We start from the raw sequence: 23865 nt of genomic DNA, 5'->3' as shown, positions 1-23865 counted from the left end.
TGTTCAAGTACAATTGTCATGTGACTAATATGACTACAGGTACTGTAAATGATGATGATATGTTTGTTACTTGTTATAGGGCGTTAACACTGTATATGACATTCCTAAACCTGGGTTAAGATCTCCTGAAATTCCAAAAGTAAATACTGTGCATCAAAGTACTAAACACAAATAAGACACAAAAAGCAAGAGGGACACTAAACTTAGTTTACTCACCACAACTTTCCTCATCAGAGCTGTCTGAACAATCTTTGAATCCATCACAAACCCAGGCAGAGGGCAAACAGCGGAAACCTCTCCTCACCGAGTGGCCTCTGGTACCCGGAATTCGACTCCTGGATCCAAGGTTCCAGATCCAGCTGCTTACCTCTGCATCTTCATCTCGTCCGTCCGGTTCCTCTGCAGCCTCTGTCCAGCACGGGACGGAGTTTGGAGGACACGTTTTGAGATCTGGAAAGAAAGAGCAACAGGAAATGAGATACTAGAACTGATTTGAATTTGTTTATTATGGTACATTTGAATAAAGTGTAATTTGCAATCATATTCAACATTTGCAATTTGCAATCATTAGCAATCATTCAAATTAGTCCCTGGTGTTGGGCTAGCGGCTAGGGTGCCAGCTTAGGATACCAAGGATCCTGGGTTCGAATCCCGGTGGATCGCTGAATTAACGCCAGGGGGGTTGACTCAGCCTGTCATCCTTCCGAGGTCGGCAAATTGAGTACCAGTACACTGGTAATTCCCTGTTTATCGTAAAAAGGCGACAAACAGGGTTGGCGGCAGGAAGGTCATCCGGCCGTAAAACATTGCTTCAAAAAGGGGACCAAAAAACAACAACAACCACGGTCCCCGAAAAGGCCAACCCCTGCTTTGCGGGGAAAAATGGCCTCTAAACGGTGTTTTTTTTTTTTTTTTTTTCCAACTCATTCAACTAAACCATCATTCAAAGACCCAAAAGCACGGTCATCGACGACTGCATCGGAGATTCGATCATTAACCTGTGACTGTGTAAGCTGATCAGGGTAATGCTCGTCTAATAGCGTCAAGGCCTACCACAGGTGACTTCATTCTCATCTTCACCATGCTCGCAATCTGATTGGCCATCACACATCCAGTGGGCAGGGACACAATCTCCATCTCTGCAGGTAAACTCTGATTCACCACAGGTCCGTAGCACTGTGGAGAGAGGTAATAATTACTTTCTTCACAACACAATACAGTAGTATCAACACTGTACAAGTACTATACCGCACAAGTATTAATTATGTACATTACTAGCTATAGTGGATTCTATAATTCACATTGTGCTGTTACTGCTGTGCTGTTACTGGTGACTGACATTGGAAAACTACAGAGTTCCTTGACTGTGATGGGAGAACCTGCTGGAAAGACAAGTCTCTGCAGCACTTTACAAATGTAGGCTTTATGGGAGAGTAGACAGACGGAAGCCACTCCGAAGAAAAAGTCATATGACAGCGCTTGGAGTTTGCAAAAAGGCACGTGAAAGACGTGACAAGAGCATGAGGCGAAATATTCTGTGGTCTGATGAGACGAAAATTGAATTCCTTGTCCTGAATGCAAAGTGCTACGTCTGGCGGAAACAAAGCACACCTCACCACCCATCTAACACCACCCTTACCCTGTAGCATAGGGCTGGCAGCATCATGCTATGGGGATGCTTTTCAGTGGCAGGGACTGGGAGACTTGTAAGGATACAATGAATGGAGCCAAATACAGGCAAATCCTTGAGGAGAACCTGCTTTAGAGTATAAAAGGCCAAAGACTGTGGCGAATATTTACGTTCCAACAGGACAATGATCCCAATCATACAGCCAAAGCAACACTAAAATAGCTTTAGAACAATAGCGTGAAAGTCCTTGAGTGGCACCGCCAAAGCCCAGACTTGAATCCCATTGAGAATCTGTGAAAAGACTTGAAGATTGCTGTTCACTGACGCTCCCCATACAACTTGACAGAGCTTGAGCATATTATCTGCAAGGAAGAATGGGCGAAACTCCCCAAATACAGATGTGCAAAGTTGATAAAGACATACCTAAGAAGACTCGAAGCTGTAATCACTGCCAGAGGCACTTCTAGAAAGTACTGACTCAGGTGGTTGAATATTTATGCAAGTTAGATATTTCATCTTTTCATTTTTCATTATTTGGTAAAAACTTCTTTTAAAAAAAAAACCCCCTTACTGTGACATTATGGGGTATTATGTGTAGATCAGTGACAAAAAAAAAAAATCTCAATTTGATACATTTTACATTCAGGCGGTAACACAACAAAATGTAAAAAAGTCAAAGTGTGTGAACACTTTCTGAAGTCACTGTGTGTATCGATATATAGCATGGTTCTTGGGAGTATTATTAAGGCAAATTGTGTTATACAGAGTTCAAGTATATAATTCAATTTAAATAAAGGTCCAAATAGGATTAAAAGCGTATAAATAAATCAATTCTGGGGTTTTCCCAGTGTCCATTACACCACCCTATGTAGCACCATGTACATTAGTTATTACCTTCGCAAAAGCGGAAGGTTATGTTTTGATCGCTGTGTATTTATTTGTATGTCTGTGTGTGTGTGTGTGTGTATGTTATTCGCATAACTCAAAAAGTATTCAACCGAATTGCATGAAATTTGGTGGGATGATTGGTTATTATACGGGACACATTTGATTAGATTTTGGGAGCAATCGGGTCAAAGGTCAAGGTCAAGGTCACGAAAAGGTCAAAATCGTATTTTAGTACAGTACAGAACAGTAGCTGCGGCGAAGGTATGCGCTCTACCGAGTGCCCGTTCTAGTTCGTGCCTGTTGTGTGTGTCCTTAAAAACAGTAGGTTTCCTGTTTGGAATGATTTTCAATTTTGGTTGACTGCCAGGCAGGCAGACAGAGTAAAAATATTATCTCTCTCCTCACTGTGCATGTGTGCAGTCGGGACAAATTCAGAGCCAAAGTACGGTAAATGGCAAACGTGTCTTCCTATCCATGTTCCGATTCATGTACAGAACATAACATTCGATTTAAAGTTGTTGGTTGATCATAAACTGATAAGATGGCCAAAAGGACGGACATGAACCAATTGCTTAACCATGCTTTTCACTCGGTGTTTGCAGAGTAATCTACTATATAAGAGAGATGTCCGTCTGTGTGTATCGCCATTTTTCTCAGAGATGGCTGAATGGATCTTCGTCAAACTTTCAGAGGTTCATCAGTGAGTGCCTGGGAGTGTTTTAGGCAAAAAAAAAAAATAGAAAGAAAAGATCGTTTTTTTGGAGTAAAAAAAAAACCAAAAAAAAACAAAAAACATTGCCTCAATAGTGCCTACGCCTTTTAAAATTAATGACCGTTATGCACAAGTACACATTCGCATAAATAAATAAAAAAACAATCACCAGACATTTGAATACAAATAAATCAAACAATTCCGGAAGTGTATGAAGTTGGTAGGATGGCTTCTTTTTCTTCCTGATCGGCATCACACTTACCTCAGAAACGTGATGAACGCCACATTCACCCCATTCACCCACCAGCATATATATGAACCCCATTCCTCTCCTGCCTGCCCCTCCCTCCCCCAGCCCCCTCCCCTCCTTCCCCCTTCACCACCTCCCTCCTCCCCCCTCTCCCATCAACCCCTCACATCCCACCTCCCCTTCCCCTCCTCCCTACCCCTTTCCCACCTCCCCCCCTTCCCCCGCCAATTTGTCGCTCACATTAAGGATGGATTTTTAAAATCTTTATTTTAAAAAAAAAAAAAAACTTTACCAGATATTTAAGTTTTCATGGAGTCAATAAACGAAGATACCACCAAATTATCGAACATTGCGTGGCTGCTTGATTTGGCATTTCCAACATGACAGATAAATTGAATGCCCTGAACTGTGGATCGCAAGGGAAACGGAAGACAATTTCCGACATGATTAGTGCAGTGAAAACTTTTAAGTCGAAACTTAACCTTCTGATATATCATGTCCAAAAAAGGAAATATGTAACACTTTTCTTCTATGTTCCAAACGCTAGCAGAAAAACAGGTTGATGTCGGAATTGTGGACATCGACAAATACGGTGATTTCCTGACCACGCTCGGAAAAGAGTTCAACGACAGATTTAATGATTTTGAGGTGATGGAGCCCCGTGTGATGTTCACTTCAAACCACTTCATGGAAGTTGATGTTAGTGACATTTCTGAAGAAATTAATGAGCTGTTTGACCTTGATTGTGTCCCTTTGGAAATGGTGATTTTCAGCCTTCAAAACGACAGTGAAATCAAAGCAATCTGCCACAAACTTCTGGAGTCTCTTGGATACTGAAGAGTACAATAACATCCGCAACGTAGTTATGAAAATGGCTTCCCTATTTGGCCCTATCTATCTTTGTGAATTCGCCTTTTCCGACATGAACTGCATCAAATGTAAATTTCGAACTCATCCAACAGACGAGCATCCGAAGGAGTCCATCACAGTTGCCCTCTCAGGATACCCACCAGATTACGCAACACTAGTGGACAACAAAAGGTGAAAAGTTTCACACTGAAGTAAAGGTAAAAATCAATTTTCCTTCACTTTAAATATGAACTTTTGTAGTTTAACTGTAATAACTATATTTGTACCTTCATCAATTCACATATTCCCATCTCAACCGTGGTCTACCTCTTTTCCTCTTACCTTGTTCCCTCAACCAATCCACCATCTTTGCCATTCTCTCTTCCCTCGTCCACACCAAGTGTCCAGCACATCTCAGCCGGCATTTCACCAATCTCCCAGTCAAGCTCATCGACACATCAATCTCCTCCCTCAGTTCATCCATTCTCCTTCTATCCACCCTCTTCACTCCCGCAACGCTCCTCGCCCAGTTGTTCTCGAAAACCTGCAGCCTCTGTTTTGTCTCTTTGTCAGTGTCACCATTTCCAGACCATAAAGGTCGGCTGGCATTACGCGCACCATCAGAACCTTTCCTTTCAATTCACTTGATATCTTTACCCCGCCACCAAAGGTGGATGGAGGTTATGTTTTCACCCCTGTCTATCTGTCTGTGTTTGTTTGTGAAAAATATGTCTCAAAAAGTTATGGACGGATTTGGGCGAAACCTGGTGGACAGGTTGTGCGTGTGACAAGGAAGAACCGATTCGCTTTTGAATTCCGGATCCGACAAGTAGAATTTTAAAAGTGATTCTTCACCATTGGGAGATCGGGCCAAAATCGATACATAGCAGGATATCTCAAAAAGTTGTGGATGGATGATTTTGATTAAATGTGATTCTGTATTGTGATTTTCTGGTCTACTCTGGGATACAAAATGTAAACTGTTCACCTGGCGGAGGTATGCTCTCTACCGAGTGCCGTTCTAGTTCAATATGCCATTACTTCATACACTCCTCCACGCATTCCACTCCTCCACCTGGCTCCTCCTCCACACCTCTGCCTCCAACTTACCATCCCCAGTCACTGTCCCTCCGTTCCCCACCCCCCCCGAGATACTCAAACCTATTTCCTTGTCCGATTTCCTTCTCCTTTATCCTGATGTTTATTACTTTCCTCTGCTTTCCAACCCACATCACCACAGTATTCTCCATGATAATTTTCAGCCCATGTTTCTCAAATACCTTCTTCCACTCCCCCAGTACTTCCTGCATCTCCCGCCTAATCCCCACCACGACAGTCAGATCGTCCACATACAACATCCTCCCCAAATTACCTTGCATGTTCACCTCCCTGCTTGCCAGCTCCATCACCATGATGAACATGAGTGGGCTGAGAGCGCTTCCCTGCCTCAAATCGATGTTCACACTGAATTTCTCCGACATCTCAGGATGAACCAAAACTCTTGCCTTCGTTCCCTTGTACATCCCTTGAACTAACCTAACTTCTGCTTCCAGCACTCGCATCCATCTCAGTGTCGCCATCACCATCTCTCTTGAGATGGCATCATGGATTTATTTATGGGTTGAGATGGCAACATTAAATAGCACTCACTGCATGGCATGTTTAGCATATTCATCTGAACTTTCATAATTTCACCAAAATAAACTACATTTGTTTATTCTCTCAAACACATCTGTCTTCTCAATTTGAACAAATTCATGTTGGACACATTTATTTATAAACAAGAAACAAACTTCATTATGTACAAGTATAGTTTGAACACGGGTTTCCATTTGTACTATGTATTTGGAATTTAAGGTTAAGATAAAATATGTACATCCCATATTGATTGTCCTTATAAAGCAAGAGCAACATTTTTGTGTGTCCATCGAGCATACTCATCAGTTAGTTTAACCTGTGGGTCACACCTGGCTCCATTCATTCATGTTTTGTGCTGGAAATGAGAATAGCTAAAAACACACGGTATAAAAATTATCAGTTTGTATGATGGATGTACATACTACAGTGACGTTCATCCGTCCCATCTCCGCAGTCATCATCCCGGTCACAGCGCCAGGCGACGGGTACACAGCGCCCGTTTGCACAAGCCAACTGGGTGGGATCACAGCTTGATGAGGCAGCTGGTGATGAGAGAAAGAGAATTATAAAACAGCTTCGGGGGGGGGGGGGGGGGCAGGCGAAGTGCGTGAAAGGTGGGAACAAATGATGGAAGTGGAGATGCATGAACAAATTACAAATTCCTACCCTGACTAACTGCTGGGAAGGCAATGGCAAAGTGATGAATGAAAAAGGAATACTTGGGTATACCAAGTACATTTTACAGAAATACGCTTGATGAAATAGGATTCATAAGGAATAAGAGAATGTGATCAGAGCTGGCAGGATACCCAAGACTGGCCTAGAGGAATGCATTATTATATATATTTGTTTGTATACAAGATCGAGGCTCGTATAAGAGCTAACATTAATGACAAAAAAAAAACAAAAAAAAAAACGGACACTTAAGACGAAATAAAGGGAGCGGGAGACGAGATGGGGAGAGAGGGGGATGCACACAAGGACAACATTTGAGCGCAAGGACATCGGGAGATCTGTGGAAGGTAGAGGGCTTTGGGGGAGGAGGCGTGGGAAGGGGGGGAGGTGGGGTTGGGAGAGGTTTAAAAAAAAAACCCCCAAAAAACCACATTGACACTGCTACTTCCAGGAAAGAAGTCGGTATTTCAGAAAAGTGGAACTATATGTGGAAAAAAAAGAGAAGTGGAAATGTTCAGAAAAGCATACTCGCCTCCAAGCTGTCTAGTGTGGGTTTGAATCCCAACAAAACTATAAAATGGCATCCCAGTGTTTCACAGGCAGGGTGATTCATCAACGTATGTACCTCGTTCCTCGGATGGACCTTAAACGGGCGTTCTGTCTGCCGTCTTTCATTGGTAGATGCTAAAGATCCCATGGTGTACTTCCTGGAGAGTTGAGTTATTGCCACCACTATGAACAAATTACAAATTCCTGCCTTGCCCTACATGGGGCCCAGGGACCACACATGGAGACACTATGAACTACATTTGTGGGGAGGGGGAACTCTGACCTGGAATATACTGGGAGTCATGACATGGCACATCCTGGAAATTTCTGGTCATGTGGGTCATGGGTGCCATTTTGCATCCGTCAATTGCTCATTCAATGAGAACAAGATAGCTGACCATTATTACTCCCGCCAGAGAGTAATGCATTCGATCGTGTCCGTCCGTGTGTGTGTGTGTGTGTGTCCGTGTCCGTGTGTGTGTGTGTGTGTGTGTGTGTGTGTGTGTGTGTGTGTGTGTGTGTGTGTATACAAGATATCTGGAAAAGTTCTGAACGGATTTGGATGAAAGTTGGTGGGATGATTGCCCTTGAGATAAGGAAGAATTGATTATTTTTTGGTGAAGCTCAGGATATTATTCCGGATCCAGGAATTTTTTGAAGGCTTGTTTACCATTGGAAGACAGGGCTCATTTTTTTTTAACATTGTCTTCTATATATTCTATATTTAACATTGTGATATGAAAATAGTTTTCATATTTGTTGTAAATGTCGTTTAAACTCGCGGTTATGCGTTAGAGTGGTGTATTTTTTTTAGCAGCGTCGTCTTCAATGTTCATTTTTTTTTTCTAATAAAGACATATTCTGTCATTTTAAAACCACCAAAGTGTGTATTTGGTTTCCCCGTTTCATAAAATGTATCGTTTGATACATATAATGCTTTAAAACTGTTTTTTTTTTTTTGTTTTTTTTACCTCAGAAGAGATATCAACATTTACCACAGCGAATGTCAATCACGGTGTCAGTATTTGATGAACTTATAAAGGCTTAGGTGACTTAATATGACCCTACTGCAAAGCCGCAATGAGCCGGCGAAGCCAAAGCCTCTATTGAACTTTTTCGCAATTGTTTATGCATACTTCCGCATGCTCAGAAGTCGACCGTACCCAGTCGAAGTCGACCGTACCCAGTCGTACCCAGCTGCTCCTGGACTCTGTGTCCTTTCCTCCTGACAAGGTGGAAAAGTTTCTGTCAACCCTCGACTCTGATTCTGAAACTGGTCCTGACGGCATCAGCCCACGGGTCCTAAAATCATGTTCTTCTGCTCTTTCACTCCCTCTTTCTGTTCTCTTCACCCTCTCTTTTGTTCAAGGTCATCTGCCATCTGCTTGGAAATCAGCCAACATCACTGCTTTGCACAAAAAAGGTGCAAAAACAGATCCTAGCAACTACAGACCAATCAGCCTTCTCCCAATTATCAGCAAAGTCATGGAATCCATCATTGCTTCAGATATGAAATCTTTCCTCTTCTCCAATGGCTTGATCTCTGATCATCAATTTGGTTTCAGACCTGGTCACTCTACTCTGGGCATGCTGCTTCTGCTTTCTCAACAATGGATGGAGGTCCTCAATGCCAAACAGGAAATTAGAGCTGTCTCCCTTGACATTTCACGTGCCTTCGATACGGTCTGGCACCCTGCTCTGCTCACCAAACTCTCCTCCTTTGGTATCCATGGAAATCTCCATGCATGGCTGGCGGACTTCCTCTCTGGTCGTAGTCAACGTGTGGCCCTGAATGGGTTTCTCTCATCTCCTCTTCCTGTTCAGGCTGGAGTTCCCCAAGGTAGTGTTCTGGGCCCTGTGCTTTTTCTGGTCTTCATCAATGATCTCTCTGACTCTCTTGAAAATCCTCTCTATCTCTTTGCTGACGACTCTACTCTCTGTCGCTCCATTCCTCATCCCTCAGATCGGCAGTCTGCAGCCTCCTCACTCTCTGCAGACCTGGACAAAATCACAGACTGGGCAAACAAATGGAACATGTCTTTCAATCCTGATAAATCTCACACTCTTACGATGTCTCTCCGAAAAGACCGACTGGACAACCCTCCCATCCACTTTCTGAATAATCCTCTCCAAGAAGTTCTGTCACTCAAGCTTTTGGGTCTCACTATTTGCCATGATCTTTCCTGGGAAAACCACATTTCAAATCTGGCCTCCAAAGCCAGTCGCCGACTGGGCATCCTCCGTCGTGCGAAGTCCTTCCTTGGCACACCTGAGCTCCTCACCACATACAAGGCTTTCATCCGCAGCTCTATGGAATACTGCTCTCCCCTCTGGTCTGGTGCTCCTGCCTCACACCTAGCTCGTCTTCACGCTGTTGAAACCAAAGCGTTCAGAATCATTGGAATCTCCCACGATGAAGCTAACTCCAAGGGCCTTTCACTCACTCACCGCAGGCAGGTTGGTGGTCTTTCCGTCTTCTACCGACTCCTCTCTGGCCTTGCCCCCCCCCCCCCCAGCTCTCTCTGGGCTCTGTCCCCCAAATATTCCTACAGGTCGCACAAGATCTGCCTGCAACCCTCTTATGGTTAAACTGCCAAAATCAAGACTTTCTGCTCACCTTCACTCCTTCATTCCTCTTTTCTCCCACCTCTGGAACAAACTCCCTCACTCTCTTCAATCCCACTCCACCCTCTAGGTCTTTAAAACAGCTGTTCACCACCATCTCTTATCCTCCCCCATCCAAAACCTTGATCTTTTCTACCCCCGCTAACTTTGGTCCCCTTGTGTTTTATACCTCTTTTATACCTTTTATACTTTTATACCGTTATACTTTATACCTTTTATACCTCTCCCTCCCACACTTCTCCCTGCTCTCAAATGTTGTGGTTGTGTGCTTCCCCTTCTCTCCCCATCTTGTCTTCCGCTCCCTCTTTTTATATATTTTGTTTGTCTGGTTGATTTGTTTGTGAAATAAATGTTAGCTCTTTCACGAGCCCCGATTCAGTATACAAAAAATAAATAAATAAATAATCTGCAAGATGATGGCCTCCATGGAGCGATTTGGTGCGTCAAAGCTTCGAAATTCTCAAAGGATCCAGCAAAATCTGGCTTTTCAACATAATACGTGTTCATTCACAACACCGGCTTTGGCAGCTAATATGACTCGACTGTAAAGCCACAATGAGCCGGCGAAGCCAAAGCCTCTTGCCACTATTTTACCAATCACTATGGCATCAGTAGGTTAGGTAGTTGGTAGTAGGTAGGTGTAGTAGGTACCGTACTTAGTTCAAAATGACACCATTTGCATTCTGGATGAGATTAAAATTTATAAAATTTACTTCTTCATTAATTCGGTGAATTCTGTCTCAACTTCGGATATTTCCAGCCGTGAAAAACGATCCCCTACGGCCCGCGAGATTTCTAAAAAATAATTGTTCGTCAATTTTAGAATATTTGACGCCGTTTTCAGCTTCCGAAACGCGTAATAAGCTTTTTTGAAATATTTTTTCAAATGCTCGCATCTCATTGGTTCCGGTGTTTGGTGACGATTTTCGTTGAAGATAACCAGGGCCCACACGGGCCCGGGGAACGAGGTTGGTCTTAAAGTATTTTAATTACAAATTAGAGGTGCATAAGATTGTGAATCAAACAAAGACGGGTGAAACAATCTCCCATTAAACTTTTTCGCAATTTTTTATGCATACTTCCGCATTCGCAAGATGGCGGCCTCCATGGAGAGATTTGGTGCGTCAAAGCTTCGAAATTCTCAAAGGATCCAGCAAAATCTGGCTTTTCAACATAATACGTACGCGTTCATTCACAACAACGGCTTCGCCGGCTATAAGTGTGACAAGCATGTGCACGGGATTCTTCCCAGAAGAATGAGTGGTCGCATTAGCTTGTACGACTCAGACGTATATAAAAAATAAGTATTTTTTAAATATACGTCCGTGGTACGACTTAAAATGAATGAGTTTTGTTTTCACCTTTGGGCCAGTTTTACATGTTGTATCCCCAAGGAATGAAATGAACGTTTTCCTGGCTTACAATTTTATTTGAAGTCACACATGCCTCAAAATACACTCACTTATATAGAATTGAACGCTGAATCCGAAAATGTAAGTGAAATTGCCTTGTTTTTTTTTTACATTATCTTCTATACTAAATATATATCTGTGCAGTGTCTGTCTTGTGTTGTCTTGTCTTGTGTTGTCACTGAACTACTCCCTCAAACTTTTGTGAAATCGTACTATTCCAACTTGACCCACGGCGGGAGTATGCACTCTACTGAGTGGCGTTCTAGTTTTTTAAGCGACAAGATGCTGAGCCATTGGAAGTACCAATCGATCACAGATGGATTTCAAAATGTGTCGTTTCCTTGTAGATGCCGGAAGAACAAGATTTTGGGAAAATAAAGTTATTCATCAGAAATGGATTCTGACTTCTAGTGGACATGTTAAGTGCTAAAAATAGGGTGTTGACTTCAAGTCATGATGCGAAGGTCCCCTTTGGCATAAAAGTTCCTTAGTGCCCTAGGAGCAAAATTATCCAAAGACACAAGTTATATCTTAAAATCCAAGATGGCCGCTGTCAGCCATCTTGGAAAACATGGCTAACCCATAGCCCAGGATGCATTTGTCATACACACTATTATGATGCATGTTTCCCAGCTAATTTGAGGTCATCTAACTCATTTCCGGTATCACTTCTGCATTTCGGATGCATTTAAAGGTCAAATTGGGGAAAATAAATTCAAATTATAACAATATTTATTGGTTTAATAATATTATTTATTGGTTTTCACATACAGAACACAATGTTTGGTCAGGTCATTTGAGGTAACAAGATTGTTCCTCATGGTATATCTAAATAGTACAATCGGGACATAGTATACTCGACCAATAACGAGCCAAATGAAATATACAATCACACAATGTAGTAACAGTGTAAGCAGATTCATGACATTATTTCGTTCAGCTAAATCCTCTATCTAACGTCTTTCTAACTATCTAACTTTCTAACATTCAGCTAAGTCCCATATCTAACGTCTTTCTAACTATATAACTTTCTAACATTCAGCTAAGTCCTCTATCTAACGTCTTTCTAACTATCTAACTTTCTAACATTCAGCTAAGTCCTCTATCTAACAATGTAACATTCAGATAAGTCCTCTATCTAACGTCTTTCTAACTATCTAACTTTCTAACATTCAGCTAAGTCGTCGATCTAACGTCTTTCTAACTATCTAACTTTCTAACATTCAGCTACGTCCTCGATCTAACGTCTTTCTAACTATCTAACTTTCTAACATTCAGCTAAGTCCTCTATCTATCTATCTATCTAACTTTCTAATATTCAGCTAAGTCCTCTATCTAATGTCTTTCTGACTATCTAACTTTCTAACATTCAGCTAAGCCCTCTATCTAATGTCTTTCTAACTATCTAACTTTCTAACATTCAGCTAAGTCCTCTATCTAACTATCTAACTTTCTAATATTCAGCTAAGTCCTCTATCTAATGTCTTTCAAACTATCTAACTTTCTAACATTCAGCTAAGTCCTCTATCTAATGTCTATCTAACTATCTAACTTTCTAACATTCAGCTAAGTCCTCTATCTAATGTCTTTCTAACTATCTAACTTTCTAACATTCAGCTAAGTCCTCTATCTATCTATCTAACTTTCTAATATTCAGCTAAGTCCTCTATCTAATGTCTATCTAACTATCTAACTTTCTAATATTCAGCTAAGTCCTCTATCTAATGTCTTTCTAACTATCTAACTTTCTAACATTCAGCTAAGTCCTCTATCTAATGTCTTTCTAACTATCTAACTTTCTAACATTCAGCTAAGTCCTCTATCTATCTATCTAACTTTCTAATATTCAGCTAAGTCCTCTATCTAATGTCTATCTAACTATCTAACTTTCTAATATTCAGCTAAGTCCTCTATCTAATGTCTTTCTAACTATCTAACTTTCTAACATTCAGCTAAGTCCTCTATCTAACTATCTGACTTTCTAACATTCAGCTAAGTCCTCTATCTAACGTCTTTCTAACTATCTAACTTTCTAACATTCAGCTAAGTCCTCTATCTAACTATCTAACTTTCTAATATTCAGCTAAGTCCTCTATCTAATGTCTTTCTAACTATCTAACTTTCTAACATTCAGCTAAGTCCTCTATCTAATGTCTTTCTAACTATCTAACTTTCTAACATTCAGCTAAGTCCTCTATCTAACTATCTAACTTTCTAAGATTCAGCTAAGTCCTCTATCTAATGTCTTTCTAACTATCTAACTTTCTAACATTCAGCTAAGTCCTCTATCTAACTATCTAACTTTCTAATATTCAGCTAAGTCCTCTATCTAATGTCTTTCTAACTATCTAACTTTCTAACATTCAGCTAAGTCCTCTATCTAATGTCTTTCTAACTATCTAACTTTCTAACATTCAGCTAAGTCCTCTATCTAACTATGTAACTTTCTAATATTCAGCTAAGTCCTCTATCTAATGTCTTTCTAACTATCTAACTTTCTAACATTCAGCTAAGTCCTCTATCTAATGTCTTTCTAACTATCTAACTTTCTAACATCCAGCTAAGTCCTCTATCTAACTATCTAACTTTCTAACATTCAGCTAAGTCCTCCATCTAACGTTTTTCTAACTATCTAACTTTCTAACATTCAGCTAAGTCCTCTATCTAACGTCTTTCTAACTATCTCACTTACTAACATTCAGCTAAGTCCTCTATATAACGTCTTTCTAACTATCTAACTTTCTAACACTCAGCTAAGTCCTCCATCTACCTATCTAACTTTCTAACATTCAGCTAAGTCCTCTATCTAACGTCTTTCTAACTATGTAACTTTCTAACATTCAGCTAAGTCCTTTATCTAACGTCTTTCTAACTATCTAACTTTCTAACATTCAGCTAAGTCCTCTATCTAACTATCTAACTTTCTAACATTCAGCTAAGTCCTCTATCTAACTATCTAACTTTCTCACATTCAGCTAAGTCCTCTATCTAACTATCTAACTTTCTAACATTCAGCTAAGTCCTCTATCTAACTATCTAACTTTCTAACATTCAGCTAAGTCCTCTATCTAACTATCTAACTTTCTAACATTCAGCTAAGTCCTCTATCTAACGTCTTTCTAACTATCTAACTTTCTAACATTCAGCTAAGTCCTCTATCTAACTATCTAACTTTCTAACATTCAGCTAAGTCCTCTATCTAACTATCTAACTTTCTAACATTCAGCTAAGTCCTCTATCTAACTATCTAACTTTCTAACATTCAGCTAAGTCCTCTATCTAACGTCTTTCTAACTATCTAACTATCTAACATTCAGCTAAGTCCTCTATCTAACGTTTTTCTAACTATCTAACTTTCTAACATTCAGCTAAGCCCTCTATCTAACGTCTTTCTAACTATCTAACTTCCTAACATTCAGCTAAGTCCTCTATCTAACGTCTTTCTAACTATCTAACTTTCTAACATTCAGCTAAGTCCTCTATCCAACGTCTTTCTAACTATCTAACTTTCTAACATTCAACTAAGTCCTCTGTCTAACATCTCTCTAACTATGTAACTTTCTAACATTCAGCTAAGTCCTCTATCTAACGTCTTTCTGACTATCTAACTTTCTAACATTCAGCTAAGTCCTTTATCTAACGTCTTTCTAACTATCTAACTTTCTAACATTCAGCTAAGTCCTCTATCTAACGTCTTTCTAACTATCTAACTTTCTAACATTCAGCTAAGTCCTCTATCTAATGTCTTTCTAACTATCTAACTTTCTAACATTCAGCTAAGTCCTCTATCTAACTATCTAACTTTCTAACATTCAGCTAAGTCCTCTATCTAATGTCTTTCTAACTATCTAACTTTCTAACATTCAGCTAAGTCCTCTATCTAACTATCTAACTTTCTAACATTCAGCTAAGTCCTCTATCTAACTATCTAACTTTCTAACATTCAGCTAAGTCCTCTATCTAACGTCTTTCTGACTATCTAACTTTCTAACATTCAGCTAAGTCCTCTATCTAACGATCTAACTTTCTAACATTCAACTAAGTCCTCTATCTAACGTCTTTCTGACTATCTAACTTTCTAACATTCAACTAAGTCCTCTATCTAACGTCTTTCTAACATTCAGCTAAGTCCTCTATCTAACTATCTAACTTTCTAACATTCAGCTAAGTCCTCTATCTAACTATCTAACATTCAGCTAAGTCCTCTATCTAAAGTCTTTCTAACGATCTAACTTTCTAACATTCAGCTGAGTCCTCCATCTAACGATCTAACTTTCTAACATTCAACTAAGTCCTCTATCTAACGTCTTTCTGACTATCTAACTTTCTAACATTCAACTAAGTCCTCTATCTAACGTCTTTCTGACTATCTAACTTTCTAACATTCAGCTAAGTCCTCTATCTAACTATCTAACTTTCTAACATTCAGCTAAGTCCTCTATCTAACTATCTAACTTTCTAACATTCAGCTAAGTCCTCTATCTAACTATCTAACTTTCTAACATTCAGCTAAGTCCTCTATCTACCGTTTTTCTAACTATCTAAGTTTCTAACATTCAGCTAAGTCCTCTATCTAACTATCTAACTTTCTAACATTCAGCTAAGTCTTCTATCTAACTAACTATCTAACTAACCTAATTCCTCATCTGTCTGTACCTCACGCATCGTACCAGTGTTGGAGCATGAACGTTGATAGCTACAGAGAAACATGCTTGGCTGCCCCTGCACGCAGCATTTACAAGGAACCCTACAGTCTGTCTTACACTGGGAAATGGCAAGCTGTGGCAAGTTTCATGAAATGGTGGGAGTTGTGGTGTAGACTGGAGTTGGCACAGAGTCGGGTGATTCTTGCTGCCATCCCCATTCCTTTGGAGAGACTGGAGCTGGAGCTTTGTTGAGCGTATTACCACACACGTGTCCACTCTGAAGTCACAAGAGAAAGAATTGGGTTGTGATCAATGTTGTGGTGAAAACGTGCTTGACAGCCTGAGGAGGCACCACCACACCAACCTGCTCCCAGTGAGCAATGACTGAATTTGCGATGTCTGTACTCAGCACTCTCAAACGGTCGTACGAGATGCATGTCCTCTTTGATGCATATCATTGATTAGAGATTTACGGCTAGTTTGAAGATGAACTTTCATAGCCATATACAGTGAAGCTGGTGTTTTCCTATCCCTGATGTGACGTGGAACACTGTCAGGTTTCTTGGATCTGTGTCCAACAGAGTTGAAGATGATCTGCTGCCAAATGGATGTTACAACCTTGGACTTCTCAGATCCAGGAGGTGGCTGGTCGATTCCTGGTCCATCAAGAAGCGTGTGCAAAAATGATTTCATCGTGGGTGCGATGGATTCAGTTTCACATGAGGTTAAGAAGGAGCCTTTGAAAGCCTGCTTCATGTGGAGATAATCTCGCCAGAGGATCTTGGCTGCTTTGTGGAGGGTGGAGACTTCAGTTGATGTATTGTCTTTCATATCAGCTATAACTCTGGATAGATCATCGTCGAAAAAAAAGAGACCAGCAACGGTTCATTTTTACTGCCTTGATGTCAGGAATCATGCGCTCAATATCCTCTCTAAGGCAAGTGTTGTATTACATTTGATGTCCGGAAAACCGAGAGCAGCAAGGCGCTTGTCATAGAGGGTCATCAAGTGAGCCATTGCTAGCGACTTCCATGAACTTCCATGAACCACCAATGTTATCTACAACTACAACATCAGGCAGTTCACCTAATTCCTTAAGTTCCTGGATATTGTCCACAACGTATTTGTAAGTGGCTGAAAGTCTTTCAGGGTTGTTTCTCAATTTCACAGATGATGAGGGATCCATAGTTGGTTTATGTCTTTTGTCTGATTGACATATGTAACATAAGCTCCAGTCACGAGTGTCCATGTCCAGAACTCTGACCAGCAGGCCTGGTTTTACAGTTGCCAGTATTTATTTTGGATTATTCACTTTGAATCTGAAACATAGAAACATATGTAAGTAATGCGTCATTTGCAGCAAAAATCAGCATGAGAAACTCTAATTTGAATGAGAAAGTCGAATTTCCTTTCTCATAAATAAAATGTTATCAAAGTACCCCTAAAGCCTGTTGTCATTAATTTTATTTAAATGTCGAATTTATGTTTAATTTACCTGACTTTACCTTTAAAAGCATCCACAATGCAGAAGTGATGTCAGAAATGAGTTAGGTGACCTCAAATTAGCTGGGAAACATGTATCATAATAGTGTATATGACAAATGCTTCCTGGGCTATGGGTCAGCCATGTTTTCCAAGATGGCCGATGGCAGCCATCTTGGATTTTAAGATACAACTTGTGTCTTTGGATAATTTTGTTCCTATGGTCCTAAGGAACTTCCATGCCAAAGGGGACCTTTGCATCATGACGAAGTCAAAAAGCACTTGGCATGTCCACTATTCGGTGTGCTTTATGTGCCAGGTAAGTTGTCGTCCCGTGTGCATACATTTATGTGTGGTGCTGTAATCATATTGTAGTTGGTAGTTGGGTATAGCTTGTAAACGGACATAAATCATTATTAAAGCATCTGTAGATAATTTATGGCATATCAAGAACATCTTATAAGTAAACACATCACTAGTGTGTCTGTAAGGTAGGTTTTTTGGGGTTTTTTTTTTTTGAATTTGTCTAAGTGTCGTAGTTAACATTGGTTAACAACATATCATGGTCCATGATATGGTTAATTTCAAAACAACTCAGGATCCATTTGCATTTGGCCTTAGCTTGCAGCAAAAGTGTGAGATAATTAGTGCAGTGTATTGTTGCGGATATGGGATTTGGCCTCCATCCATATCCGCTTGTAAATATTCCCCTATTTCCCCAATACTCCCCAACTATCCCCAATCCCCCATTCCCTAGTCCCATTGTCTGTAAACAACACTCTGTAGCCCCGACCTTCCCCTTTTTCCCCCATTAAATGTCGTGCCCAGGTTCACCGCATCTCACGTAGACAACTATAGGACATCTTGCTAGTTATTCTTAGTCTATGTCAGTTAAGGACTCGTTTCCATTAATTCTGACTCTTCGTTGCACCAGAATGTGATTGTATGGCACCAGTAGTGAGTTTAGGACCTCCCAATACCTCCCCACAACCTCATCTCCGCATCCTCCCATCATCTCATGGAACTACAACCACAGCGGGGGCGGCGCGACGGCGGTGCGGGGAGTGGGCGTCCTCACTCCGGCTTGGTTAGCCGCCATTGCCCATGTGCTCCGACGGGGTTACCACGAAGGGGCTGTCAGCTCCTCGTCAAGGGCGGAGCCCGGTAACCCCCCCGCACCCAATAAGAAGCGGCGGGCCGATTCCATCTGGGGCGGAGCTAACGAGCCGAGGGCGTGTCACTCCCCGCTGGATATACGCAGCCACTTACCGGAGGTGACGTCAGATGCGCCCCCAGCTTGAGGAGAAACAGACGCCACCTCCAGCGCGACGATACCTCCCCGCATATCTGGACCGGACCGTGTGGATCCTGCCCCTGAGCCAAGGTGCACCTTGAGCCATCGACTGCCTGCCCTCCCCTGCCATCAATCCCTGTGTGAGTCAGTCTTGTCCCGTTTATCTGTGGTCTGTCGGGGCTAAGATAAGACCGTGTTTAAGTGCCCACCTTTCTATGCTGTACCTCTTGTCAGTGTAATCTAAACGTTCTGCAAATCCATATTATAACCTCCTCCGGAGGTCTTGAGAACTGTACCCCTGGTGTCGTGTCATTTAACCCAGCCGTTGTGTCCTTTCCTTCATTGATTTAGCATAGCGCGACTTAGTCAACGTTCGAGTGTAATCGGGTAAACTGTGCAGACGCGGTCATACCAAACCGCTCGGTAAACTAACATCCAAAACCGCGTCTGTAACATTTGGTGTCGGGAAGTGGGATCGGTCCCGGAGCGCGTTTCACGCGCTCGAAATTATAACAGCGAAATTTGATTGTGTTTTACAAAAAAAAAAAAAAAAAACCGAATTTTGAAAGTCGCGCTATGGCAGACCAAGACGGCTGGGTTCCGGTAGAGGAGAGTGAGGCAGGGTCGATCCAGGACCAAAATGAGGGACATGAGGAGAGCGAAGCAGTGAGGGTGGCAGGGTCGCAAAATAGCGTCGTCGCGCACGAGGTTGCGGGCGCGCAAAATGGCGCCTCGCACATGGCCACGGCGACCACGCCCGCGACCGTGGTAGCGCCACCGGTGGATTTGAACCTGTTTTTAATACAAATGAAGGCCCTTATGGACAAGAATAATGAAGAAATGGAAAACAGAATGATGGGGGCCCTTATGGGCCAAATGGGGGTAATGAGGGACGAAGCGAGGGGTACCGGTGAGGGATTAGACAATAATTTTAAGGGATTAGATAAGAAATTTGGGAAGTTAGACAATAATTTTGAGGAGTTAGACAAGAAATTTGGGAAGTTAGACAATAATTTTGAGGGGTTAGACAACGGGATAAAAGAGGTGAGAAATGGGTTAATGGGGGTAGAAAACAGAATGGCCGCTCAAGAGAATCAAATGGAAGGGATGCAAAAGGGGTTAGAGGGGTTAGAAAACAGTATGGAAGGCAAATTGAGGGACATGAGGGACCAAGCGGAAAGGGAAGTTAAACAAATGGGGCAGCAGATAGAGGGGGTTAGAATGGGGGTAGAAACTAAACTGGATGCTCACAGGGAGGAAATGGAGCAGATGAGGGTGGCATCTGGGCAGGAGATGCAAGTGATGGGAGAGGAGATCAGAAGAGGAGTGAGTGAGGAGGTCGGAGGAGTGCGCGAGGAGGTGAGGCACTGTAAGGAGCACATGGAGAAGGAGGTGAGAAAGGGGACTGTAAAATTGCAAGGGGGCATAGAGGACCTGACGCAGGAGGTGGAACAGCTGACGGAGGGACAAAAAGGACTAACGGAGCAGGTTCAAAGGAACACTGCGGTATTAGGAGGGTTAAAAGCGACACAAAATGACCTAAAAAATGACTTGGTAGCGACGAAGAGGGAATGTCAGATGGTACGTGAGGGACTGACAACGAGGTTGGATGAAGTGATAGAGGTAATGGAGACGAAGGACCGGCAGGTGAGGACGCACATGGAAACGGTCAAGGTAGCCTTAGAGGACGAGCTTGAGGAGACGTACCGGGAAATAAAAGAGGTGAAGCAGAAATTAGAAGAAGTGGAAGAAGGGGTAAGCGAAATTAAGAAGCGACGGAGAGGGGATAAGAAAGAGATAAAAGAGGAAATAAAAGAATTGGTCCAAAGTCTGTGTTTGGATCGTGATGATGTGCTCATTAACCGGATGAGGGATTCGCAGGTGATGGAGGAAAAGCGAAGAGGAAGAAGACCCGGTGTAAGTGGTGACCAATATGGTCGTGGTTATGATGCGCCAGGTGATTTAAGAAGCTTGGGGGTCGAGATGGACCCGGGTGTTCGTGAGAGGCCGTTGGTGAAGTGTGCGACAGGTCTGGTGTGCGAAAAAGGAGGTGTGCGAGAAAGTCCGACTCTGGGGTGTGTGAGGAAAAAGTGTGTGCCAAGGAGTGAGGGTGCTGGCGAGAGTGAGTCGGTCGTAGCACGTGTGCGAGGGAGCACATGGAATCGCGTAGTGAGGAGTGTTACGGAGGGTGTAAAGGGAGAATGCACGCCTGTGGTGAGTGTTACAGAGGATGTAACGGGAGAGTGTGCGCGAGAAAGGTGTGTAACGGACAGGTGCATGGGGAAAGAGTGCGCTGTCAAGAGTGAAGGAGAATGCACGCCTGTGGTGAGTGTTACAGAGGGTGTAACGGGAGAGTGTGCGCGAGGAAGGTGTGTAACGGACAGGTGCATGAGGAAAGAGTGCGCTGTCGGGAGTAAGGGTGAGTGCGTTGTCAAGAGTGGTGGTGAGAGTAGTGAGAGTGACAAGGAGCGTGAGTTGGTTGTGACAGGTGAGCGAGGATGTACACCTGGAATGGTAGAGCGTGAGTGGGAATGCACGCTGGAATTGGTAGTGAGGCACGTGGTTGGGTGTGCGAGTGAGAGCACACCTGTGATTGTCACAGAGGAGGTGACCGAGGAGGGGGCGCGAAGAGGTGTGTTGGTGAGGTGTGCGAGCGACGAATGTGTGCCAAGGTGCTCGGTGGTCAGGTGTGTGACCAAGGCTGTGAGTGGAATGAGTGTACCGAGGTGTGTAAGGAAAGGTACGAGGAGCTTGGAAACGGCTGGATGTGTGAGCAAGGAACGGGCTGCGGGGTGTAAGCATGCAGGTGAGGCATCGAAGGTAACCGGGTTAGAGGTTAGAGCGACTTTTAGCTGAATCGGGCCCTCGGTGCGTGCCGGGCTTCACGTGCCGCGAGAACCAGCGGGGATCCGAGCCACGGCGGGTTCGAAAGGACCGCCGTGCGCGATCCACGCTGGGCCTCGCTTTGAACGGCTGCGTCTGTGCTCCACTAGGCGGAGCGGGCAGCCCGATAGGAAGGATCGTCATGGCGACCACTTTTTGTTGAGGCATACCGGCAGGTCGAGATCGGGCCATGGGATGGCTCCGTGCCGAGATGGTGCGTGGGATCTCGGCCCGGGTAAACCTCCTTCCCTGCACCGAATGCGGGACGTATCCAGCCGCTGGCACCAAACAACCCGCATTCATTGCTCGGCTTCACGAAGCCGGGCTTTGGACAGGAATTGGCGCACCGAGAGGCATTAGTGAGTAGACTGTGTGATGAGGATAGTGTTTTGGCCCCAAAATTAGAGAAAAACAAAATTTGATGATTGGCAAAGGAGTGGCAGTAATGATTGGCAGATGATGGGTAGTGATTGGCAAATTTTTGATTTGTTGAAATTTGATGTGCAAAATTGGTAGTGAGCGATGGGCCCGGTGGGTAAGGGTGGCATCCCTGCCACCCTTCCCATGGGGGGGCAAATGCGCTATAGCTTATGGGGTGTATGGCAGTGAAAACTAGCCCGGGTGGGTTAGGTTATATTGTGTGTAGGGATCTAGCGAAGATGACATTAGGTAACGTTAAGGTTAGTTAGTGACAATGATACCTGTAGTGGGGACGCAGGTAGATTAGTGTGGATTATAATGACGAGGGAGCGCAATAGTTTAAAGGGACGACTGGGAAGCGCAAGTTTCAGAGGGGAGTAGTTAGATGAGATGATGCTGTGTGAGAACTGGACAGGTGTGTGGAGCAGTGTATGAGTAGTGAGTGTTGTGGATCAGCGCGAATGCGCTTGGGGAGAGAAGGGTGCAGGTGGCACCAGGTGTGAGAGCACAGGTGTGCAAGTAAAGGTGGTGTGGAGAGAGTTGGAGTAAGTGGTACGGAGTGGTGTGCATGGTGCGAAGGTGTGGATGGGGGAAGAGTGGACCCCTTTCACGAGTACCCGGGGCGGGTAGTGTAAGTGTTAGGTAGAGGGTATAGGTAAATTGTGGTTGGATACTGGCATTTGTGGTGCGTTTGCAGAATGGTATTGTGGATGGGTGCATTAGTGTTGTGGAAATGGCTGGGCGTGTAGCCTGTTAGTGTGTGTAGTTGGTTGGGCACTCCACCACTGTGAGGATGTCGGCCAGGTGAGGCCACAGGTGGGCTCTGGGAGCCGTTAGTGTCAGTGGGGCCCGAGGATCCAGAGGACGGACCCGGGTAGCCCAGTGCCAGAGAGGGCACTGAGTGGGGAGAGCGCCAGAGGGCCTTCCCCAGGTAGTTAGGTTAGGGTAAGGAGCAGGTAAGCTCGGAGGCAACTGCAGTGGTGGAGGTGGGCAGGTGGGTAGACCTGCGGGGAGAGCTACACGTCGCGGCCCAGAAATTGTGCGAGGGCACCGGGAGATGAATCGGGGGAGTGAGACCCCAAATTGAAAAGCACCACAGTTTGGTCAATGGGAATTGGTTTTTAGAACCCATAGTGTAAGAGGGCCAATGGTTTGGCAGGAGAAAGACCCCGGGTAATGTAAAGTTGTTAAAGTCATTTAGGAAATAGTTAGGATTGATGAACCTGTCGCACCATACGCAGCCACTTACCTGTGGTGATGATGACTCCACACCTGTGTTTCTTTGTTCTGTGTGCAGGAAAGGAGAATTGCTGTTGGATTTGTGAGACGCATCACGACGTGGATGAGACATTGGGGTGATTCCATCTCTCCCTCCTTAGGAGGGACTGATGATGAATTGGTGATGGCAAATTTTGATGTTGAATTGGAGATGGCAAATTTTGAAGAGAGTTGGAAATGGCAAATTTGATTGGTTAGGAGGGAGAGAAGACGAATTTGGTTTATGGGAGGAACGGGGAAGACAGTAGGGACGTTTGTTGATTTGTAAAGTAGATGTTTATGGGTAGTGTTGTGTTTTGTGGATACAGTAAGGGGTAAGGGAGGGGCAATGTAGGTTACCTGGTGGGGGGGGGCGTACGGTAGGAACGTACCTGTCTCACCTGGTTCCCATGTGCCCCCAGTGTGCATTACCTTGTATTGCGTGCACTTTTGCGCCCTTACCACCTTACTCACTTGTCTGCTTCTTTTGTCTCCCACCTCCGAGGATCTGGCTTTGGGGCAGAGAGAGAGGAGAGAGAGGTGCTGGCTCCGCAGTTGTGGGCCTGCACTTTCGCTGCTTGCTGCCGGGATCAATACACCATATGGACCGCAATTTTTGTGGCCGCCCACCATGGACCGCAGTTCTCTTGCGGGC

The 23865-nt window shown here is 43.4% G+C and overlaps 1 protein-coding gene across 1 annotated transcript in view; it reads right to left on the bottom strand.

The window, feature by feature from the left end:
- The window catches only part of LOC137433476 (uncharacterized), a 45208-nt gene extending 28503 nt beyond the window's left edge, over positions 1-16705 (bottom strand). Inside the window, exons 1-4 of the mRNA XM_078785171.1 lie at positions 16303-16705; positions 6390-6509; positions 1054-1176; positions 217-450 (exon numbers count right to left, since the gene is read on the bottom strand). Coding sequence (XP_078641297.1) covers positions 217-450; positions 1054-1176; positions 6390-6509; positions 16303-16705 — 880 coding nt within the window. The remainder of the gene's footprint in view (positions 1-216; positions 451-1053; positions 1177-6389; positions 6510-16302) is intronic.
- Positions 16706-23865: the final 7160 nt, after the last annotated feature.

This window comes from Myxine glutinosa, chromosome 10 (genome assembly GCF_964187855.1).
Source record: "Myxine glutinosa chromosome 10, kmMyxGlut1.1, whole genome shotgun sequence".
Classification (NCBI taxonomy): Eukaryota; Metazoa; Chordata; class Myxini; order Myxiniformes; family Myxinidae; genus Myxine; species Myxine glutinosa.
Note: the sequence above shows the minus strand (reverse complement) of the source record. Positions and strands in the feature narration are given on the sequence as shown.